General features: G+C 38.5%; 1 protein-coding gene across 4 annotated transcripts; it reads right to left on the bottom strand.

Annotated features, from left to right (window-relative positions):
- Nucleotides 1–1,172: 1,172 nt before the first annotated feature.
- Nucleotides 1,173–22,789, bottom strand: txnl1 (thioredoxin like 1). 4 transcript variants are annotated; one of them, XM_062972544.1, is made up of 9 exons: nucleotides 22,550–22,789; nucleotides 17,493–17,589; nucleotides 16,029–16,202; nucleotides 12,044–12,166; nucleotides 11,751–11,820; nucleotides 10,514–10,686; nucleotides 9,735–9,839; nucleotides 3,522–3,562; nucleotides 1,173–1,428 (listed from the first exon to the last, which is right to left on the bottom strand). In XM_062972544.1, exons 1-9 carry the CDS (start codon nucleotides 22,645–22,647, stop codon nucleotides 1,422–1,424), a joined length of 888 nt encoding a protein of 295 aa, XP_062828614.1. In that variant the 5' UTR covers nucleotides 22,648–22,789; the 3' UTR covers nucleotides 1,173–1,421. The 4 variants fall into 4 exon arrangements, with proteins under 4 accessions (XP_062828614.1, XP_062828615.1, XP_003223694.1 ...); XM_062972545.1 differs by lacking the exon at nucleotides 22,550–22,789 and adding an exon at nucleotides 21,290–21,348 and having other exon boundaries at nucleotides 17,493–17,590; XM_003223646.4 differs by lacking the exon at nucleotides 3,522–3,562 and having other exon boundaries at nucleotides 22,550–22,785.
- Between the last annotated feature and the right edge of the window lie 1,532 nt (nucleotides 22,790–24,321).

Raw genomic sequence — 24,321 nt, 5'->3', positions numbered from 1 at the left:
TCCTTTTTATATTTCAATGGGGCTTTTGCAGGAAACATTGTTGGTGGATTGTGTCCAACTCTTTATGCAGAAGAATTAAGTTTGGTATTAATGCTTAAATCTGCCAAGGCAGGACAAAAATGCCTGCAGCATTTAACAAAAAACAAATAAAGTAAAATTAGAGAATACTAATTAAGCTAGGATTTAAATTCTTCCTGGGATTTATTGTACTTAGAAAAACAACCAATTTAAGTCAACAAAGTAATTATTCCAATTAAATTCTCTTTGTTAAAATTTACTGTGACTTAGAAAGCAACCTCATATGGACACAGTGCTGGTCAATGTGTGATTTAAAAATATTCTATATGGGGCACATTGCCAAGGAGATTTACAGAAGAGGCTTAAAACAATCCAGCATAGCCCACTCATCCTTCCAAAAAAAAAAAAAAGATAACTATCTGCCTTGAATATTTCTATTTAGGGAACCCCACAGAGGCACAGTAATTCTACCAAAATGTTTAAAGCAAAGTTACTCCAAATATGCTTGTATCAAAAATAGCTGATCATGACAGCTCCTCCTTTTGCCAATGAAAATATTGGAGACAGTCAACAGAGATTCCTCTGAGAAATTAGCCATGTATGAGACTAATCCAAAGCTCCACAGCATTTGTGTTACATATACGCCTGCCTAGGAGATTCATCAGGGGGGTGATAGTTCAACAAAGCAATAGTCATGTTGGAGAACTGCAGATATTGATGCCTTATTTTTTGATGACTTACTATGAAACTACCCCAGGGAAAAATCAATAAGGGCAAGCAAATTGTAGCTCTTTGCTTAAACCACAGTCCTAAGTGTATATATCTCCCTAGCAAAAACATAAGTGAGAAGCACCTGATTCAATGAGACTGTTCAGTAACATGGAGGTTTGGCCTTCCATCCTGCTGTGTCTTGACATCAGGCAGAGAAAAATGTTGAGACACTTTCTATGATCTCTAAAAACAAGATAAAGTTTCAGAAACACCACATTTACTCTTTTAAGAAAGGCCTTTATCACTTACAACTGAACAAAACCCATCTCTAAAAACAGAGATCAAGAAACAATATCTGAGCATTAAAAAAACACACACAATTAGGACGTATGAAGTTAGTTTTTCACTTTTAAAGTGATACAGTGAATCTTCCACTATGCAACTTGGCAAAATTAATGATCTTTATTTACAAATTTATGTTCCAAGATTACAACAGAAAACACTTTAGTGAAATCTCATATTAACAAAATGCAGTGATTTATTTATAATGGTATTAAAACGGAACAGACTGACAGTCTCTGGCTACGGTCAAGCAATTTCCCAGGAGTTGGAGATAATCTGAAGATCCCGCGTTGATTGCAGTAAGGCCTTCCAGTATTTCCCTTGTACTCAGTGGCTCTCTCCTTTCTTGCCTACCACCTAATGGAAGAGAAATGCTATTAGCACTTATGTCAAGAAAAGGGACTCTCAAACCATTGTATTACCTGGACTTTTCCAGCATGCATGTTTGTGTTGGTGGGTATGGGAATATGAACCCCAAACTAGCCAAGAATAAAACTGGAATATATGGGAAAATTTTGAAGGCAGCCAATGAAGTAAAGTCATGTTCAAGTTTGACTGAAATATACAAGTTAAGTTATGAAAGTTGAATGAAATATAGAAGGAGCATTCAGGACATTCCTATACTTGTGTCTGTAGCCAGCTGGCCAGAGCTAAGTTTGGACCACTTCATCCTACTATGGGATACAGTGCAAACTATATCTCATTGTAAAATGTATCTCATTGTACAAAAAGTGATGCAAAGAAACTACCTTATTAGATCACATGCACTTTGGGAGGGTTCAGTAAAAATAGAAACGGAAACAATCTACAGTTTTCTCAATAGACTCATAAAGTTGAATGTAATTTTGTGTGGATTGACTGATCCAATTACAGTTAAGATGGGAAATGTGGGAAATCAGAAGTAATAAACAGTGCTTGTTGTCATCTTAGGTCTCCAAACTAAGAAAAGCACTTTCTTTATCATAGTGGTGAAGAGTGCTCAAGTGAGATACTTAGCTTGTGTTTGTACGAGCTCATCCATCTATTGCTAAACCATGGTTTGATGTTATGCATTAACATGTTCACTTTGGCTTGATTCTGCAAAGTATGCAGAGAAAAACCCATATTTCAATATGAATGCACAGATATCCCAAATCAACCTTCTCTCTTGTTCAGTTGGAGAATAGCAACTGGCAGATGATGGGATAGAATTTTACAGCCTTCTTTGAGCACACAATGCATTTAATAAGGCAGTTAAAATATTCATAGCTTCACACAATTTACTTTTTCTGACACAGTTAATGTAAAATTTGGTAACTTCTTATATAATTTCCAGTGTCTACAGATATTGGGTACTGTATATGCTCATGTATAAGCATAGATATTTTTATAAAAAAATCTACCCAAAAAAATCTGATTCAACATATCCATGGTCAATGCAAGTAATATACTTTTTATCACTTATTTTAAAAAAATAGTGGTGAAAGGCAAGGGTTTTGTATATCATGGGAGAACCAAAAAGAAGGGAATTGGTTCCCTTGCAGAACCATTCTTTTTGAATGCCTAGGTGGGAAAACAGCAGCAGCTCTTTGGTACTTCCCCTCAAAGGAGTTCTGAGAAAGTAGAGGATGTTGATGCTTCTTTTCAGTTTTCCCAGGACAGACTAAGCTCTCCCCTTTTGCTACTCTTATCAGAGAAGGTGGTATTTCCTTTTTGATAAGTTAAGATACAGTATTAACATCAAAAAAGGGAAGCATCCCCTTCTCTGAATAGTGATGAATGGAAGAAAATGATGGCAAACAGTGGCAGCTGGCTCGAAAAAATGCTTGTGGATCCCCCTCTCTAGAGAATGATCTTTAACTTGTCCACAGATCATATCAAAATCACCAATTTTGGTCCCCGAACCTGCTCTCATACATGAGCTTGATTTATACACAAGAGTATGCAGATCCATTTTAAGTCATATCCTTAAATCCAATCTGAATAAAAATAAAGCCTAACCCAGTCTTGTAGAATCATTGTACCATATTTCTTTGTGTCTAAGATGCCCTTCTCCCACCCATATGAACATTTCTAAAAATGGGGTGTGCGTCTTAGAATCACTGATTTTTTTTTATATTGGTGGTACTGAAATATCTTACAATTGATGGCATCTTAGAATCGAAGAAAGACAGTATATACTGTGTGCATGCAAAAATCAATTCTTAAAACAACTAAGGCAATGTAGAATTAGAACCTCATGTAATACTAACTGAAACAATTTCAAACAAGTTAAGATTTAATGAAGCATGTTACAAAAAGGCAATACTAAATTGGACAATGACAGAAATGTTTTTTTCTTCGGTTTTGTTCAAAGCATGATGTAAGCATGATGCTCCAGTTTGGATTAAGTAGTTACACCCACAAAACAGATAATTATGATGTTAGTTCAAGTGGACCAACCATCTCAAAAAAAATAAATAAATCGATACCATTCAGAAGGGGAAATGCTCAAGTGGCCCATATGTGTAACCTGAAAAATTAAACATTGTGGAATTGTTTGTCAGCAAAGCTAGAACTGTCTGAAGAATTCCCATCATTACAAAGACATGGCCAATAGGACTAAGATAAAAGATTAACAACACAATTTTTTTTCAACGAGATACGTTATTAGTCTGGCGAAACATTGATTCTTAATAGTGGTACATGTTATACAGAAAGCAGAGTGATTTGGCCTTTCATTATAAAATCTTCATTTAGTGCTGACATGTGACTGGTGGTTCTACCACATATGATCCAAAGTGAACAGAACTATGGCATGTACAGAACAACCCTGCCAACTCTTTCCAAAGGTCATTGCTTAAAAATTTCATGCCACATAACATAACCTAATGGAAAATAAACCATCAAGAGGACAGAGTGGTGTAGTGGTTTGCATGATGAAAGATGAATACTGAAAACCAGAGACAAAGTCCTCACTTAACCATTGAAACTCACTGGGAGACTGGACAAATTACATTCCTTCAGCCTTAGAAGGCATCAGAAGCAAATTTTCTCTAAAAACATCTTACCAAGAAAACCCTATGATAGAGGCACCAAAATTAGGACCAACTTGAAGGCAGAAAACAATGAACAGACCACATTCTAGACTAACTTTTATGTGGCATGTGTCTGAAGAAAATGGAAGCATTCAAGGGATATGCATTATACCGGGTTCATTAAGATGTTTTAGGTTAAGAAAGTAACGCCATTATAGCACTTTACAATAATATCCCTTCATTTTTGTTTGCTTGAATATGTTCAGCAAGGGTAAAGTTAAACTTGTACAATCATTTTTGAAATAGTGTCAAATTTAGATTGTACCTTCCACCTATGTTTCGTGGTGTGTGCTGAAAAAAGCATTTAATTTTGATGTGAAATAGCACAATGACAATAAAGTTATTCATTCATTCACAATATCAAATGATCCTGAGAATGAATCCCATGACAAAGTTTGAAATTCTGCATCCCATGAGATATCACAATTTAAAAGCCCTGTAAGTGAACAGACTTCCAGTAGATGGATCCACATTTTGCGGATGGACAACAGAAATCGCTTTGAAGGACAAATAACTTAAGTAAAACTAGCATATAATTTGCACATACAGAGTCCCAGCTGCTCTGTCTTGCTCTCCTCTGCTTGACAGCTCATAGAAATGGAGTCAGTACTGAGCTATAAGGCCCAAGGGTTTGAGTCCTCTAAGGATTGGTTCATACTATGTTCTGAAATTAGCAATTCCAAAAGGCTACATGAGGACAGTTAAGCTATGTAAGTTGAAAAGGCTGCTGTCTTGAAGGGTTTCAATGCTTGAAACCCTATTCAGAAAATGTAGCCACAGGTCACTCAATCTAGAGTTGAAGCTGAGAAAGCAGTACGATCTTCCATCTCCATAATTTGAGAACATAAATAGAAAATCCAATGACAATTGGGTTTTAATACCAGTTAAACCTTGACACATCTAGCTGCAGAGTGATACACATGAAAAAGAGGAAAAAGAAGGATGTACAAAAATAAGAACTTGAACATGGTATATTAAAGCAAAGATGAGTCCATAATAAAACCAAGAGAGCCAGGAAAGTTGTCCCAGAAGTGCAGAGAGGAAGTGATGGCATCAAAAGCAGTGGAAATGTGGTAAGGAGAAAGCAGACGTTAGGTGAAGAGAGGAAGCAAGGAGAAAAGGGTGGTGTGGGCAAGGGTCATTTAAAGACATAAATCTTCTGCATTTTATTTCTTTGGGCCAGGGAAATGCTGAAAAATAATAAAACAGAGTGTTACAATGTATGAATAAGCCAATGAACAGGGGAAAATGGAAGTGTCAAGCCACACACAAAAGCAGCTGCAGTCCACATGCATTTTCATCATAGGTACCGTCTAGCATGAAGGGAAACATAGAAGTTTCCGCTACAGGCGCTACAGCTTCAACCCCCAATTCAAATCAGTTACCAAAGAATGCAAAAGAAATCACCACAAAGGCCATGTCAGCTTTGCCTCTGACATGGAGATGGCATAGACTGCTCTCTTTGTCTTTGTTCATGCTTCTGAACTTAAAATCAGCAATTTTTAATCTAAACATGCAACATCCAAAACCATTCCCAAATATATTATGCTAGAAAAGACCTGAACTAAGTCAGAAGATACTTCTTAATGGCAGACATCCTAACAAGTTATCTGGAAAAGCATACAACTGGGTATTTTCTATTCTGTTCCTTACATGCTGGGAAAATTTTCGAAGTGGAGAAACTGTGGCCTATAGGCTGGAAGACCCTGAAACCCCTGTTGAGCTCCTCTAAAGCCCCCTAACAAATTTTTAAAATGCCCATGCTGGTTTGGAGTGATTTATTTGCCAGAAAACTAGCCAAATCAATTCTGTTTTAATATTTATATATTTGTAGATTTATATATTTTATATATTTATATATGTGTCCCCTTTGAGGTGAGAAGGACAGAATATAAATGTTTTAAATAAATAAATAATGAGTCTCTTTATGGAAAGAAAAAGCAGGGTACAAATATAATATTAATATTATTATTATTAATAACCTTCAACTCTGCAAAAATGAAAACCACTGCCCAAAACTAGACAAATTGACTGTTGGAAGTGATCCAACTTTATTTTTGGTGTGTCAAAACACAACAGTGAAGCTTGGTGAAGGGCTCTATGGATGCCTGTTCTTTTTAGGTCAAGTCTGCATATCTTGTAACTCACAACCAGGTACTCAAGGGGACAGCCTCCCCTAGGCTCATAAGACAATTGTATTTTCTGTGAGCCTAGGCACAGGCAGACCTTGACTCATGACTGGTGTGTAATACCAAGCTTGGTAATTACAGGTTCTATAATTACCAGGCTGTGAATTTGAATCTGAGATTCTAACAGAAAGGTTCTTGATAAGATAAAGAGATACTAGAAGAATGTGTCTACAATATTTTCAGTTAACTTCAAAAAGCAATTCTCCCACCGGCTGCTTCTTTAGACAATTTTTAAAACAGTTATCCTAGAGTTTGAATTTTAGTTGGCATTGTAATTAATGCAAGATGGGGAGCAGTTAGAATCATAGTAGAGATTAAGATTAAAAGATATATTTGAGCAAGCATAAACTTGAAGCAGTGACAGAACCCACTGAAGAGTGTGCAGTGTGGTGATAGATGGGATGAGGAGGAAGACATGGGCTGTAAAAGTTTCATTTATAACTGTTCCTGCTGTTCTGAACACATCAAAGCTTCATACATGAACACAGTATAACTGAAATAGCAATTAGATTTTGCATTTTTAAAGATCTCTCATATTCACCTCTACATTATTCTGTACTCACCCTATTGAACCAACACTTCGTCCCTTTACATGTGTGTCATGTAGCCAAGTTATTTTTCTCTTCAGCACCGGATATTATCAAGATCATGATTGCATTCCTATTCCATAGTGTATATTACCAGAATGATTGGCAAACAATATTGTACAGCCTTTGTCTAGCACTAAACCCTTTCCTTCTAGACTCAATTTCCAAAGGAATTTCCCACTTCTGAAAATACATCTCAAATTTAGTGAGTTTTGTCCATGCTCCTTCCCACAATATCAACAGCAACAAAGCTTTGGCAAAACTCTCTGGGAATTCTGCCAAACATCCACAGTCACGCACCTGGCATCACTATTGCTGAGACAAGGCCTATGACATGCCGGATTCACTCAATCAAACTAGCGTAACTGCTACTGTGTCAATTCCCCAAGTCTAGAAACGCCTTTCCATCTAGAACAGGCCTGCACAAATCAGTCTTCAGTTTTTTTGGACTTCAACTCCCATAATTCCTTATCATTGAACTAGCTGGCTAGGGCTTCTGGGAGCTGGAGGTCTGAACCTGGAGAGCCACAGGTTGTGCATGCCTAATCTAAACTCACAGGGTCTAGATGGAAAGACTTTTTATCTCCACAGCGGTGGCAGGGCTGTACTGCACTGTTAGACACATTCTGTCTTTATATCCTCTTCATATTGTAACAAATTTTGTCCAGTGTTGAAAAATGCACCTTATAAAATATCACAGAAAAAAAGAGTTTAGTATTCCTTCCTCACTACTGCTAAAGCCACCAGATAATTTGCATGCCAACTTCATTTTTCATTGTTGTTTTTATAACAAAGAATAATTTACGGTGGAGGGGGAAAGGATTCTGTTGATTGGCCTCATTTCCCCTCAAGCAACTGAACACTGTCAATGCAGTCAGATGAGGTTAAGGGCACTGACAGGAGACAGATAATTCTATAGTTCCCAATGACATGCTTGCAACTCTATTTTTAATCGTGATTTTAAAAATTTGATTTAGATTACAATAATAACATGAAGGCCATCATCCTGCAAAATGAGAAAGTCACCTCCAGAGATCCCTTTATTTTGTTCTATTGGAACTGCCTGTCAGCTGCTTATGTTTGGACTGCAGACGACTTTGTTCCTTCTTTTTTGATGTAAGCATGTGGTGAAGCAAGGTCTTTTATTTTTTAGGATTTCTACCAGAAACTTTGTTAAATGAGTATTTTGTTGTGTTTTATGGATACAAATAGGCAATCTAACATCAGGATCTCAGATCTTTCCTGTTAACTCAGTTTATTGCTTTTTTTCTGAGATACGGGAGTCTGCTTTCCAGAAATCAGAATTAAGAGTAATAATAAGGGGGAGCAAAGAATGTTTTTGTGTCTTGGAGCTCTATTCTATATTTAAGTTTCACAAGAAAGAGACTTTTAAATTTTACAAACCTGCCTCCTGGGAAACTGACATTTTGTGACCAGATACACTATTACAGTGGACATAGCAGATTACTAGGTGTGAACAATGGATGCAAAAGGCTGAGAACCCTTGTATTAGGGTGACTACAAGCAAAGAGATGACCACAGGAATAGTTATTTTAGAAGATGCAGTCTGTCACATTAATAATAAGCTGTACCTACCCAAACATTTTTCTATACAATTACTGAAAGTACAACATTCCTGCCTTCCATTGTAACTGAACATCCATTTGCCTAGTCAAATCTTTCACAATCTATGGCTGTGCTCAGCGATACAATTTCCTGAACTCCTGGATGTCATGTTTCTTTCTCCACTACAGCACAGAATCTAAAAATAAATTATACATCTTTTTATGATTCCAACATAAGAATACAATATTTGCAGAACAAATAAACATTTCTGAAGAGAAAAAAACTTCAATGAGCAGCCTGAAAACAGTTTTTACAGTCTTCAGTACACAGCAACCAAGGCCAACCTTGATCACATTAAATCAAATGATCAAGTATTTTATGTACTCATTCCCAGACATTTCTACCAACACACCATGCAGATTTTCAGGATTTAAATGTACTTATGCCAAGAATTCCAAAGGGTTGCAGTTAAGCTTTTACTCCCTGCTGTTCTTTCAGAAATGCAAGCCTCCTTTCAAGGCTGCTGTCTAGATCCTGGGTGACATACAGTTCTTTCTCCTCTACAACCCTGTGCTATATATCATCTATTCTACAGATACTAGGCTTACAAGTATTGTTCATAATATATGCCCAGGTCAATGAATTTGGTATCTAGTATAGTTAAAAAAAATACTTCAAAATAGAAACAGAGAAAGGCCAAAAAATGTAATAAAACTGAGAAACTAGAGAGTGGCTAAGTAGAGCTTCCAGGGATAGGTGAACCAAATTCAGTAAGAAATATACTGCCTACTATTTCTCACCCTTGTCTCATTCTCTCCTTGTACTTTCCATCACTACCAGCATAAAAACCCTGAATCTTAGAAGAATATATGTATACATTTTATACAGAAAAAAATCATATATCAATAAAAGAGCATGTACAATGCTACAGAAAGATAGACAAGGTATTTCTCAACTGTCTTCACACTCTACTCAAGTAGCTAGGCTTTTGGGAATAAAACAAATAATTTTGGAAATCCCTAGCTTAAGAAGAGACTGGGTTTTACGAACATTCTAAGGCAATCATGCATATTTGACAGTTCCATTGCAAGAAATGACACAATAAAAATATGCAATTAAAATCTGACTTCTCATTTCCAAAACCAAAAAACACGCATAGAAATTACACAGTACAGCAGTCATGAACAGCTCTTCTGTGAACACTGCCATTTGCTGTTTGTAAAACCTAGAATCTGACTTTTGCTATAATAGATATTTAAACATACCCGCTTAAAATCGTTCATGTTTGTTGCTTGGACTGGTGTTCCAATAAATGTGAAATATGAAATTCTTGTTGTTTCTTCATCACCTTGATTGGATTGAACAAATAACTGAAATGGAAAATATGAGTGCTGAATTATAGTGTAGAAGACCTCAATAAATATTTGAAATTCATGGAAAAGCCACATCAAACATGTTGACTAGTCTAATTCTTTTAGGGTAATTAATGGAAAAGTCACAGGGTAGATGTCAGGATTCAAATCTGTTTCGCCTAGTAAAGGCTAATAACAAAGATGTCATGTTCTTTGTTTCTGTTGAGTCTGTGCAGATTTTTGACAACTGACAAATTGCCCTGATGTCTGTAGCAAATCTTAGGATAAGCAGTTTCACTTTTACAAAACCAAAGATTAAAAAAAAAAAAAACAGAAATAGTGGCCAGGTGTGTACAACTGGTGTCCCGATATATGAACTGCCAGTGAAATAGGGATGTGCTTTCTCCCTCCTCTACTACTGTAGCCCTTTGTATGCCATAAATCTCTGTCAGAACTTCTCCCAGCTTTCTGAAGCAGGTTTTAGAATCTCAAGGTGCTGCAGGAAACTTTCTGTTCCTAAAAAAATCATTTCAAATTTTAATTCCTTCCCTAAAAAGGCCCACTTTCATAACTCAGTCTTTTAATTTTAACTGTCTGCAGATTATGAATAAAATGTCCATGTCTTTTAGGAAACCATCTGAAATGCTGCTTGATCATGTTAACAAGGAAGAAATGTGAAGCGTAATACTCACAGTTACGCTGTTAACATTCTGAAACTTTACATAGCGGAGCTGGACAATGCTGTCTTCTTTAATGTCATCTGATGTTAGTTCCAGAGCCTGAGTGGGTTCACTTCTTTCTGCTTCTTCAAAATCCATTGATCGAGGAAGGTTGATAAACATTTTTACATACTTTGGACCTTGTCCTATTACAAAATAATTGTGAACGTTGTTATGAACTTTAAACATGATTTGAATACTCATATATGGTATAGTACTGCATGTAACTGACTTCTATATAATTAAAAAGAAAACAGATAAATCATTTGGCCTAAAATCTCACCTTGCTTTATAAGGTATCTTTTATCGTAAGTGAGTTTAATAATCAGAAAGAGTCCTTTTGGACCACAAATGGCTTAGTGGGAATCAGCAACAAAATACACCTTGTCCAACCATGCGCTACAGCATAAAGTACTTATGGAAAATCAATTACATTCTCAAAACAGGGGGAAATAAATGGGTTTGTATTGACTTAGTCTTCAATCTTTGACCTGAGTTAAGTCTAGCATTTTCAGATTGCAAATTTCATGGCAGAATCCATGTATTTCAATAAGGGATAGGCAACATGTGCCTTACAAAAGCAATCTATCTAACTAAAACAACAACTTCAATAGTCAATGGTTAAAACAAGAATGTTTGCTGCTGAGATTCAATGCCATATAGGGAGGGGGGTGGTGGTAAGCAATCTTTTCTGCTTGCTTTAAGAATTTTTTATCCAGTTTACTCTTGAGATTTCGTGCTGCCATTTACTGCTGAATGTTGGCAATGGCAGATCCCTCAAGGGCATTCCTGGGCCCTGGAACCATCAAAGTTATGGACCACAATTTATTTGTGACTATACTTAACACCAGTAGTATAAAAGTTATAAGCTAATATCTATACTTTTCAGGCTGGGAAATCAAAGAAGAACTAAAAACAGTGTAATACTGAGAATTTTTAATGCTCACTAACAGAAAAGCCTACTTCGTTTTGCAAATTCTGCATCCCCTGCATTATTTTTTCAGACACTTGTTAGACTATACTCTGTCACAATGTAGAGACAGAACGATGCTTGATGGTAATGTCCAAAATTTAAACATGGAGGAGCACCAAGAATGAGGCCCACATATGAGAATCTGGCAACTTATATGTTGCATTTTAAAAGCCATTATGGGAATAAAAATGCCAGTTGCTGCATGCATCAACGTTTGAAAGGAGTTGTTTTACTTACCATTATCGGGTCCTTGAAATTTAATAGAATACAGCTTGACAGGCTGATTAAAAGCTACCGTAATGAGCAGCTGTGGAGTAAAAAAAAAAGTAAGATTTTTTTAAAATACATCAATAAATGGTATTAATGATTAAGGATTAATTTTAGGTGTGACTCTTTTTCTTAAATAATCAACACCAATTTAGAAGCCCGAATAGATCAATTAAAAACAAATAGAAATTACTATTATTGTATTAGTGTTGTAAAAATATTATCATTAAAAGAAAAGTAATATTGTCTGGAGTTCACAATACCTGCTCATCACAATCCGATTCCAAATAGGTAGAGTCTTTACGTAAACAGTTTTCAAACCCGTGTTCATCACTTTCATTAAGGCATTCACAGCCAGCTTTATTAATAAATGGCATCAAGTCCATCTAGAAGGAAGAGACAGTGAATTAACTGCCTAGGTTGTTGCATGTAACAGACAATACAGAAATATTAAGAATGCAAAAATTGGCAGATTTAATACTTAATCTCACCATCTCTGAATTATAAACCTTGTAATGTCTTGTTGTATCCATGTACTTTCACCATTCACTATGTCTACTACCCATATATATTTAGAAGGTTTGGCTTATAAAAAATTTCAGCAAGGTAACTTTCCCCAACTAGGAAGATATCCAGTTGTGCTGGGAATACAACTCCTAACACTGCCAGCCAACAAGTGCAATGCAGGCCACTGAATTACTCACTGTCTAAGTTACAAATACTCTGCTTTAACTTTTTCCCTTCAGGGATTAAAATGTAGAGATTCGTGTTTTTCTGTCCCCATGTCACCACCATCTTTTTCTTTCATCTCTCAAAAATATAACTTACAATTTTAAATTGATAACTGTTTGCATGCATTGCTTGTATGGAAGTTTTAAACCAATATAAGCGGAGGGAAGGTGAGAATCAACTTATCAAACAGGAATTGAAGCCTTCCTATAATTCTCTATTTGCAATATTCAGGGTATGTGTCTAAATAATATGTTCAAATTAAGAACTGGTTGCCTCAAAGCTTCTATCCTGCACATTATATTTAACTATTAGCATAACTATTTTGTTTCTTGCACTACAAGAAACAAGCACAACAATATAGCCAACATTTGTAAATTTGAAGGGGTAGGAATTCAAGTGGCCTGTATGTTTGGGGATTATTTACATAAGAAAGATTTGTTTGGAAAGGTAAATTGGGTTCTTTTTGCATTACAGTGTTTGTGTCTATTCAGCTGTGAATTTAAAGTACTTAACATCTCAAAAGAGATGTGCCTTTACATTTAGCATAATTCTAGGTTTCCACAAATACCATTTCCTGTCAAAGCCTAATGGATTGCATTTGCTAATACTGAAAACAAACCTTTACAGCCCTGCCTTGACAGAAATGCGAGACTACTGAGCTGTTGAAACATTAGTAGCATGGTACTTTGCTAAAACATTACATACTTATAATGGGTTGCATTAATATTTTGAGCAGATGAAAACTTTGACCCTTTTAAGAGGACAATTATATCAAATATTGCTAGGAAATTAGTGTGAAAATGTTAACTCCAGGTGTGTGATTTGTTTGAGTTCTCAAGCATCAAGGTCAGACAAGTTTGTGTTTCCCAATAAATCAGGAACACCAAACAAGGAACCTGAATTAAACAAAATGGTCAATGATTTTTCCAATGCTGGAAGATGGTAACTAAAAAAGTGCTTGGGAATTCCTCACTTACTGTATTTATTAATGATGGATAAGAAGTTTGGGGAGGAACATGAATTCCCATACTCCTTTCCTTTGTGAAATCTGTCTCAATGTTGCACTGGTATTAAGGTCACTGCTTTTTCTGGGCCATAGTAAAAATTATTGAAAATTAATTTAGCGAGCTTTGGAATATGTAATAAAGTTAAGCTCTCAATCACTGTATTTAGAAAATATTGAGATTTACCCTCAAATCTCTCAGCAAGTGGTAGAATCCTTTACCAGTGTTTTGATATTAGCCAACTGGCTACTTCTTATCCCCCCTGCCATATACTTAGATATGAGATCCAAGGAAACTTACAAAAGTTAGAATACAAAGATGAAGGATTTCATTGCTGTGTTGCTCTCACAATACATCTGCTCTTACTTGTACTGGCTAGTAATTTGTGTCCCTAGGCCATCTCCCTTTGGGAAAATTACATAGCAAGTAAAAGCCTTTCTCTTTCTTGTTTTGATAAAGAGTTTTAGTCAATCCACTAGCATGTTGCATTAGTGTGCTAATGCATACTGAATGGGATCTTAGAATCATAGAGTTGGAAGAGACCTCACGGGCCATCCAGTCCAACCCCCTGCAAGAAGCAGGAAAATCTCATTCAAAGCACCCCCGACAGATGGCCATCCAGCTTCTGCTTAAAAACCACCAAAGAAGGAGCCTCCACCACAGTCCGGGGGCAGAAAGTTCCACTGCCAAACAGCTCTCACAGTGAGGAAGTTCTTCCTAATGTTCAGGCGGAATCTCCTTTCCTGTAGTTTGAAGCCATTGTTCCGCATCCTAGTCTGCAGGGCAGCAGCAAACATGCTTGCTCCCTCCTCCCTATGACTTCCCCTCACGTATTTGTACATGGCTATCATGTCTCCTCTCAGCCTTCTCTTCTGCAGGCTAAACATGCCCAGCTCTTTAAGCTGCTCCTCGTAGGGCTTGTTCTCCAGACCCTTGATCATTTTAGTTTCCTCCTCTGGACACTTTCCAGCTTGTCAACATCTCCCTTCAACTGTGGTGCCCAGAATTGGACACAATATTCCAGTGTGGTCTGACCAAGGCAGAATAGAGGGGTAGCATGACTTCCCTGGATCTAGATGCTATACTCCTATTGATGCAGGCCAAAATCCCATTGGCTTTTTTCGCTGCCGCATCACATTGTAGGCTCATGTTTAACTTGTGGTCCACAAGGACTTCAAGATCTTTTTCACACCTACTACTGTCAAGCCAGGCATTCCCCCATTCTGTATCTTTGCATTTCATTTTTCAAGCATTTGTCTTGAACAGAGGCTACATCAATGGATGCAACACAATGAAGTGAGAAAGGTCTGTACCACTTCAGTCTCCAGATCTGTGTGGTTTTCTTTTTTTGAGAAAATAATTTTTGAATATTTTTTTCCTATTAAAATCTATTTGTGAACAGAAAACAAAAATTGTGTATATTCTTGTTATTTATATATTTTCCCCAACACTGCTGACACCAAGATGAAAGCACAGACATACTTTCAGCACCAGAGAATGCCATGATTAGGGTTAACAAATACGTTAATTCACTCTGATAGCTACTTTGCTGTTATTTTCTATTGGCAGTTACATTTTAAGGGCAGCAAACAATTGAAAAAGTGGTTCTCAGCACAAATATCTTAGACATAAGTTTCAAGATAGATTCAGAGAACTTCTGTTCTAATGTCATCTCTATCTAATAGAAGGGCATGGGAGGATAGTTGCTGAAAACAGTGTTAAAGGGCTCAATCCCACTGGAAGCAAGTCCCTCCTGAGCTTATTATAGAAAGACAGAGAAGATCTAATTATGTTTACTAGTGAACGAGATAATGACAGAATAGATTTCCCTGTCCTTCTGCAGCCCCATGTGCATTCCCCAGATCTATGTTGGATATAGATCAGATGTACTAACAGATTTTCAAAATTATTGCCCTTAAGGATTTCCAAAGGACTATAATAATTGGAAAATACTGATTCAAGAATAAAAGAATAAAAATCAATAGCAAGAATAAAATGAGGTAGCAATGGCATTTAAAAGACAAAATAACAGTTCTCCTCTTAATCACTATATTATAGGAATGGTTTTTTTTTAAAGAAGTCCCTTCTTCATTTCATGCCAGGAAGCACAAAAGGTGCATAGTGTAAAAACTGCCATTACTAATCCAACATGGAATGAGCAGACAGCTAGGAAAAGACTATCAAAGAATTTTGTAATTTTCACTTCAGCCTCACATGTTGCATCACAGGCTGTTCGGGCCCTCACTTTCTCAAGCAGCCTTTCATGGAGAATAAGGAGATTCACAGAAAGCAGAACTTTTGAATCTCCAATAACACAGAAGAATTTGCTGCATATGACTGTGCACTCCATTTTGATTCTCTGATCCCGCATTTTGCCAGAACTTGGAAAAAATAATTTTCTTTCCATGCCGGCTGGGTGATCCTGAGAGTTTTGGTCCACATCTAAATTTCCCTTGCCCTGGGCTTCGCAAGTCCAAAATCCAGTGTAATCATTTTTAGACAAAATACATACATATCCTTTTGGAATATCTGTGTCCTCATTGTTTCCAGGATCATTTTCTAGGTGCTGCTTGATTTTTTCTTCTAATCCCACAGCATCAGCACCTTGATACTGGTCAATTCGCACTTTGTTCCGGAAGAAAAGAAACGTTGGGGTTGCTGAAATATTATTGGTTGCAGCTGTTCCCTAAAATACGGAAGTCAATAGTTAGCATTATACAGCAATAAGATTTTTTAGAAAGCAATATAGATCACCCACCACATATCAATGACATAAGCTTGGTCTCATATAGAGCAGTAAATTATGAAGTCCTGAAAACCAAGAGTGAGGGAAACACATTTTAGATTATGATGCTCCATCTATAAGCCATCAATACACGTGAGTATAAAATTAAATGTTTGTTTTTAAGAGCTTGACTTAACACAAGACAGTAACTTCTAGTTATTTAACCTGACCCTAATCAAAACAAAAAAACCAAGGCACTGAATTTTAAGCTTGTACATGTTGTGCCTATGATAGTTACTATATCTAGATAGCTTCTGAATTTGTTTGGAGTTGGTGTACTATGGATATCTGAAACTACAACATAAGCATCCAAATGGAAGCGTTTCTATGGTCTCTATCGATGACACCTTGGTTATGTTAAATTGATGTTTTACAATGGCTATCAGGAATACAACTTGCTACCAAATTGACACACTACCTATCCTTAGCTCCATTTGTATCTCACTATACACAAACTATGACCAAGAACAACATAAGGAAAAGTAACATTCTATAAACCTTCAACAGCAAAGATAAACAATTTCTCCTATAGCAGTGGTCTCAACCTGTGGGTCCCCAGGTGTTTTGGCCTACAACTCCCAGAAATCACAGCCAGTTTACAAGCTGTTAGGATTTCTGCGAGTTGATGGCCAAAACATCAGGGGACCTATAGGTTGAGAACCACTGTCCTATAGGAATGCAACTATGATAAATGCTATCCTTGTATTTTTGTGACAAATGTACAATTTGTCTTTCACAAAATTGTGCTTGTACTTACTAAAGTTGAATGGATTTTACATATACAGTAGAGTCTCACTTATCCAACACTCACTTATCCAACGTTCTGGATTATCCAACACATTTTTGTAGTCAATGTTTTCAATGCATTGTGATATTTTGGTGCTAAATTCGTAAATACAGTAATTACTACATAGCATTACTGCATACTGAACTACTTTTTCTGTCAAATTTGTTGTATAACATGATGTTTTGTTGCTTAATTTGTAAAATCATAACCTATTTTGATGTTTAATAGGCTTTTTCTTAATCTCTCCTTATTATCCAACATATTCGCTTATCCAATGTTCTGCCGGCCCGTTTATGTTGGATAAGTGACTCTACTGTAGTTCATATTTCTGTATATTCAAATTGCCCAGATAAATGTGTCCACATCAGCCAAATCCTATGTGTACATGTTTGAACACTCCTCACCTGGCATTGATGTACATCAACTTCCAGAAATGTTGCTTGTGGGTATTTATTGCTCAGAGCATTGAAGGCAGGAGATATCCTTAAACATGGGCCACATCTGCCAGGAAAAACAGTAAAAAGTGGTTACTTAGTACCGTGTTTCCCCAAAAATAAGACAGTGTCTTATATTAATTTTTGCTCCCAAAGATGCTCTAAGTCTTATTTTCAGGGGATGTCTTATTTTTCCATGAAGAAGAATTCACATTGATTGTTGAACAAAAAATGGACATTTATTATATACTGTACAGTAGTTGTCATCATAAACCAGCATAACTAGACAAACTGTGAATCCTATCAAGAATTTCTTGTTACTACCAATATTTCCATGTACAACACTTTATGGTAGGTACATAAAGTGTTCAGTTTGGTGGGCATGCTTCCAAACAAAAACTTTGCTAGGTCTTACTTTCAGGGGAGGCCTTATATTTAGCAATTCAGCAAAACCTCTACTACATCTTATTTTCTGGGGATGTCTTATTTTAGGGGAAACAGGGTAGCTAATGACTCTTTGAATTCATTTTATCATGTAGGAAGGAGACAAAATGACTATTTGTTGATATTTGCTAAGACCATCTCCTTCCTTCATCATACCCAATGCCAATTAAACAATGCAGCGATAGTTTCTTTAATATTTTAAAGAAAGTCCTTCCCACATTCATTGTTTGCAACTTCAACCTGAAAAAAGCTCAAAATGCCACAAAGTTACAGATTGGTAGATACAAGAGGTCTACAATCACTGTAACATCTTTCGAACACTGTAACAAGTTTCTAACAGTTTCAAGTCACCCGTTGGATAGTAATTTCCCAGCAAGATTTCTAATGACAGTGAGACTGTGAAAAGAATTGGTTTCTAGTTAAAGACAATGTCCCAATGATCTCTCTTGATAGAAAAACTGTTAATTTTTTTTGGTTTAGGATCAGAAACTCTGGTGCTTTTTTTTTTTAAACCCTGCTTACTTTTTGTTCTCTTACCTTCATCTGCATTACCTCAAGGCAGGCATCCTCAAACTACAGCCCTCCAGCTGTTTGGGCGTCCAACTCCCAGAAGCTCTTGCCAGCTATTTCAATGGTCAGAAATTCTGCAAGTCAAAGACACAACCACCTGGAGGGCCGCATTCTAAGGATGCCTGCATTAAGGATTTCTCTTTTAGTCCACAGTATCCCCTTCACCTCTCCTGTCGTTCCTTGCCCCTACCTTTTGTTGTTCAAGGATATATTCCTAATTCTTAACTAACTTCCAACTGCAGCAATAATTTGAACCAAACCCATCGCCTCCTATTGCTTTCACTCATAAATGCTGAAGAGTAAACTATTCTGTATTCTAAATAGTTGAACATTTCATGGCACTACATCAGACCAATTAGTTAGACCTATTCAGATTTTGTTTTTCTAACCATGGTCCAGCAACTGGGAGCTACCAACAGAGTCATCTCATCTCCCGTTCCTTCACCTGAATAGCTCTTCTTCTTTCCTTTGCAGGTGGGTGATAACTACAGTTTACCATGGTACTTGCTGTGGTCTTCACTCAAACCTGGCTGGAACAATTACCCTATTTTAAACTCTGGCTCAAAAACAACCCATGATTAACACCGAGTATAATCACTATTGATGATAGCGATTTCAGGTATTGCAATAATCCATAACAGCTATTAGACAAAGGAAGTGGCAATCTATTTAAGTTGAAGGAGTAAAGCAGTTATTCAGGAGTTCCCAGCCAACCAAGTTTTAATGAGAGAGATATAAGCCGGACTATGTGGCACAAACCTCAATGACACAAATTCAGTGCAGCACAGAATACTACCATTAAAATTTGACAAATCTTTAACAGACAGTCATACTGAAAGACAGATAGCACTTACTAACTCCTGGAAAACATTCCTGTTCAAAGCAGGAAATATGGCAATTAGTCACAATGTATGACAAACCCAAGGATTTAGGGTGTGGGTTCAGCCTGGGAAAAGAGGCAGCCAACTTTCTGAAGCATGCAGTGACACATCGGAAGAGTTTCAAATAACAACATAGAGACTCCAATATACCCTGTGTACAGAATGTATGATTTGTGGATGGGACATTGCTTCACCAGCATAAGATAGTATGAGTGCTGATTCAGGCTCAGTTAGGGCCTATTAATCCTGTAGATAGAAAGGCAGATAGGAAGGTGCTCCAAAGTTAGTGTGGAGGGATAGGTGTGTTGTTTTGTGATGTGTGCTGGAAAAGCATTTAATTTCGTTGTGCAATAGTAAAATGGCGATAATGCTATTCTTCTGCAATGATGCACATTTAAGTTCCCTCAATTCCTAGCTTTCTTCTTTGTAATTATCAGCAGTATTCACAGTATGTAATTTATTGTATTTTTAATATTGTTCATTTATTTTTGAATTTGTTGTACCCCACCTTGAGCCATCAGGAGAGATAGTTAAAAATGAAATGTATTACTATTAACAATAATAAAAGAAGGCAGTATAAATGTATTAGACTATGACTATGGGTTTGAATCTTCAGTCAGCAAGCAACTCTCTCTCAGGTCCCTTCCACACAGCTGCATAAACTCCACATTGACCTGGATTATATGGCAGTGTGGACTCAGATAACCCCGTTCAAGACAAATATTGTGGATTATGTGCCATGATATGCTGGGTAACGTGGCTGTGTGAAAAGGACCTGACGCCACACTGCCATATAATCCAGTTTAATGTGGATTTTATATAGCTGTGTGGAAGGGTCCATAGATGAACCTATAGCAGGGTTTTCTTTGCAAGATTTGTTCAGAGGGGACTTGCCCTTGCCTTCTTCCTTAGGCTGAGGTTTCCATGGCCAACCTGGTATAGTGGTCCAACAGTCATACTACTATACTATGCTGGCTCTCTTTGAATGGAATTACACTCTCCTTGAAGATGTTCCTAGAAGTAGTTTGAACTGGTCACAGGAAGATGCCTTGGTTACATCTTATTAGGATTACTGTGATGAACTCTATGTAGGTCTGCCTATGGAAAATGCTCACAAACTTCAGTTATATCCAAATTGTTAATTGATTTCTCCAAGCAAATCTCACCAAGGGTCACCAGAAATCTGAAAATGCTTGAAGGCACACAACAATTCATAGCGGATGTCTAGATAGACCACAGAGTTCCTAATATGTGTCCCTAAAGCCCCTTTCACACAGCTGTATAAAATCCACATTGAACTAAATGATCCAGGTCCAACTTACTTATCCAACCGCATCGCTTCATACCAACCTACCCAAAAATGGTTTTGTGAGATGCATTGCACCCAAACACAAGACATAAACACAGACTAAGCGAATGTGGATAGAAGATGTGGCTAAAGAATTCCCTATCGAAATCACACATTCTTCCATTAATGTGCATTTTGTTTCTAAAAAGTACGTTTATATCAGGCCTGGGCCAAATTCGGCCCTCTAGGTGTTTTAGACTTCAACTTCCATAATTCCCAACAGCCTACCGGAAGAGTATGCACGATGGCCAGAAGTAACTCATGTGATAATCTCAGTGCCTCTCCATCAGGCATGAGCAAACTTCAGCCCTCTGGGTGTTTTGGACTCCAACTCCCACAAGTCCTACCAGGTATTTGAAATAGTGGCAGTTAGGAGTCCAAAACACCTGGAAGGTAGGCAGGCCTAAGTTTGCCCATGCCTGGTGTCGCTGCACTGAATCAGTAGCTATGACCCAAGAATTTCCAGGTGAAAGAAGAAGGCCCCAGACATGACATGATGATGCCTCTCTCCTTCTTTGCTCTCCCTCTCATGGTGAACTTGGCCACCACCAGCTGGGATCCCGGGGCACTGAACTCGCCCTAGAACTCTGCGTTGTTGGTGACTGTCTTCACTGCCTTTTACAACTTCATCACATTGAGAGGGAAACACACTGATGACAGTCCTTTTAGAGAATCACCCCTTTTATATCATCAGTAGTCCCATTTCACGTTCTGCCTCCCCATCACACTCACACATGGAAACTTAAAAGCTGGCAATACATTCAACTTACATTCACCACAAAGTCAGTATTACTTTTTTTAATCAGGAGAAACAACAATACCTAAAAACCAAGCGACCCCTTTCCCTGCCCAAAGCCTCTTACATTAAAGGAGATTGTCACCAGTTGAAAACCTCATATTCCCATGGGAAAAGTTGTTCTGCCCCAAACTCCAGATGATAAAAGAGACAATGATACAGGTTAAAACCATAGCTTTCCATGAGATTATATGGGTCTGCATGGAACCCTTGAGAATACAAGACAGTGATCTAGGTTAAAACCATGGCATTCCATGGGATCCTACTGATCTGTATAGAACCCCAGAGTATACAAGAGACAGTTATCCAGATTTAAACCATGGCTTTCCATGGGATCCTATTGATCAGCATCTCACAGACAGCGATCCAGGTTGAAACCATGGCTTTGCATGTGATCTGCATGGAACCCCAGAGGATACCAAAGACTGATCCAGGTTAAAACCATGGCTTTCCTTAGGATCCTATTGATCTGCATCAATCCCAGAAAACCGGCCTCTCTTACAAAGGAGACAGTGATCCAGGTTAAACCAATGGCCTTCCATGGGATCCTATTGATCTGCATGGAACCCCAGAGGAAACAAGAGCAATGATAAACTAGGGTAAACCTTTTGATGGTTCCCACCCCACCTGTTTTTCAGTTGTAAAGATGGGAGTAAAGTGCGATAAGAGGCAGGAGCTTTGAACAGGATGGCTGGCCCTCCATTCTGGACATTTCAGCCTCTTTTCAACCCTGGAACATGTGATGAGCTCCGTACCTCTCCATCAGGCATGGGCCAAGTTGGGCCTGACCCTCCAGGTGTTTTGGACTTCCACTCCCACAATTCCCAACAGCCTCAGGCCTCTCCCCCTTTCCTCCTCAGCAACTTGGCCCATGCCTGGTATCACTGTATTGAATCAGTAGCTATGACCCAACAGTTTCCAGACCAAAGAAGTAGGCCTCAGGCGTGAGACGCGGCCTCCCTCCTCCTCTCTTCCTTCCTTCCCTCACCCTCTCATGGTGAACTTGGCCACCACCAGCCGGGACCCCGCGGCGCTGAGCTCGCCCTGGAAGTCCGCGTCATTGGCGACCGCCTTCACCCCGACCATCCCGACGCAGAGAGAGACGAGGCAGCAGCAGCAGCGCCTTCTCTCCTTCTCCCTGCCGGCCTTATATGTGCACAGTCACCGCCGGGAAGGCGGAAAAGGAAGAGGGGCCTCCCAGCATGCACTGCGGTAGGCCTCCGCGCAGGCGCAAAAAGGCATCCCCCTCACCCCAATCGCCGCCATTTCCCTCCTCTTCCTTCTCATTCCGGACATCCTTGCCTACTTCCTGCAGGTTATAGAGGGAAGGAAAAAAGGTGGATGCATCACACTTCGGGTTCGGAAACGAAAACGGAATTAAGGAGAACGAGAGCCGTCAAGTTCTAGAGACAGGGAATTAAAGTCGAGCACGACACTTCCGGTTAAGGAACACAAGCATAATGAATGGGTTGCTGTGAGTTTTCCGGGCTGTATGGCTATTTATTTATTTATTATTTAAACTTATATGTCGCCACTCCCCTAGGGCTCGGGGCGGCTTACAAGAAAGGCTAAAATCTAACAATTTAAAAACATCTTTAAAATATCTTTAAAAACAATCTCAAAAACACTCCCCCAGGGCTCGGGAGTGGCTTATGTTCCAGAAGCATTCTTTCCCGACGTTTCGCCCACCTCTATGGCAGGCATCCTTAAAGATTGTGAGGTCTGTTGGAAACTAGGCAAGTGGGGTTTATATATCTGTGGAAAGTCCTGGGTGGGAGAAAGAACTGTTGTCTGTTGGATGCAAATGTGAATGCTGCAATTGGCCACTTTGTTTTGTCGTGTCAGGAGCGACTTGAGAAACTGCAAGTCGCTTCTGGTGTGAGAGAATTGGCCGTCTGCAAGGATGTTGCCCAGGGGACGCCCGGATGTTTTGATGTTTTTATCATCCTTGTGGGAGGCTTCTCTCATGTCCCCGCATGGAGCTGGAGCTGACAGAGGGAGCTCATCCGTGCTCTCCCCGGGTGGGATTCGAACCTGGCAGCTTTCAGATCAGCAACCCAACCTTCAAGTCACAAGGCTTTAATCCACTACGCCATCGGGGGCTCCATTGGCCACCTTGAATGGCCTTGGAGCTTCAAAGCCTGGCTGCTTCCTGCCTGGGGGAATCCTTTGCTGGGAGGTGTTAGCTGGCCTGATTGTTTCCTGTCTGGAATTCCCGTTTACTGAGTGTTGTTCTTTATTTACTGTCCTGATCTATCTCACAACCTCTGAGGATACCTGCCATAGATGTGGGCGAACATGGCCATACAGCCCAAAAAACTCACAGCAACCCAGTGATTCCGGCAATGAGAGCCTTCAACAACATAATTAATGAATTTTGATGCACCACTTGAACAGCCATGGCTCAATCCACTTTGGTTTTGAGACATCAGCATTATCTGGCAGAAAAGGAGTTTGCAAAACTACAGCTCCTATAAGAAGGACCACTCTACAGTGCCATATGAAATCTAGATTAAATGGCAGTGTAAACTCATATAATACAGTTCAAAGCAGATAATAGTTTAGAGCAGGCCTGGGCAAACTTGGGCCCTTCAGGTGTTTTGGACTTCAACTCCCATAATTCCTAACAGCCAGAAACACTTGAAAGGGCCAAGTTTGCCCAGACCTGGTTTAGAGCAATGGAGAACCTCGAGGCCTGTAATATTGGAGGGGAACAATAATTTCTTTTAAAACTTAGGCCCAGTACAATCCATCCGGCTT

Source organism: Anolis carolinensis, chromosome 2, assembly GCF_035594765.1.
Source record: "Anolis carolinensis isolate JA03-04 chromosome 2, rAnoCar3.1.pri, whole genome shotgun sequence".
Classification (NCBI taxonomy): Eukaryota; Metazoa; Chordata; class Lepidosauria; order Squamata; family Dactyloidae; genus Anolis; species Anolis carolinensis.
Note: the sequence above shows the minus strand (reverse complement) of the source record. Positions and strands in the feature narration are given on the sequence as shown.

Excerpts from the sequence above, each read along its gene's own strand:
- txnl1 (XM_062972544.1), bottom strand. The coding sequence starts at position 22,647 with ATGGTCGGGGTGAAGGCGGTCGCCAATGACGCGGACTTCCAGGGCGAG. Across the intron at positions 16,203-17,492 it reads TTGATGTACATCAATGCCAG|GGAACAGCTGCAACCAATAA; the intron begins GTGAGGAGTGTT and ends TCCGTATTTTAG. Across the intron at positions 10,687-11,750 it reads ATTTCAAGGACCCGATAATG|GACAAGGTCCAAAGTATGTA; the intron begins GTAAGTAAAACA and ends ATTTTGTAATAG.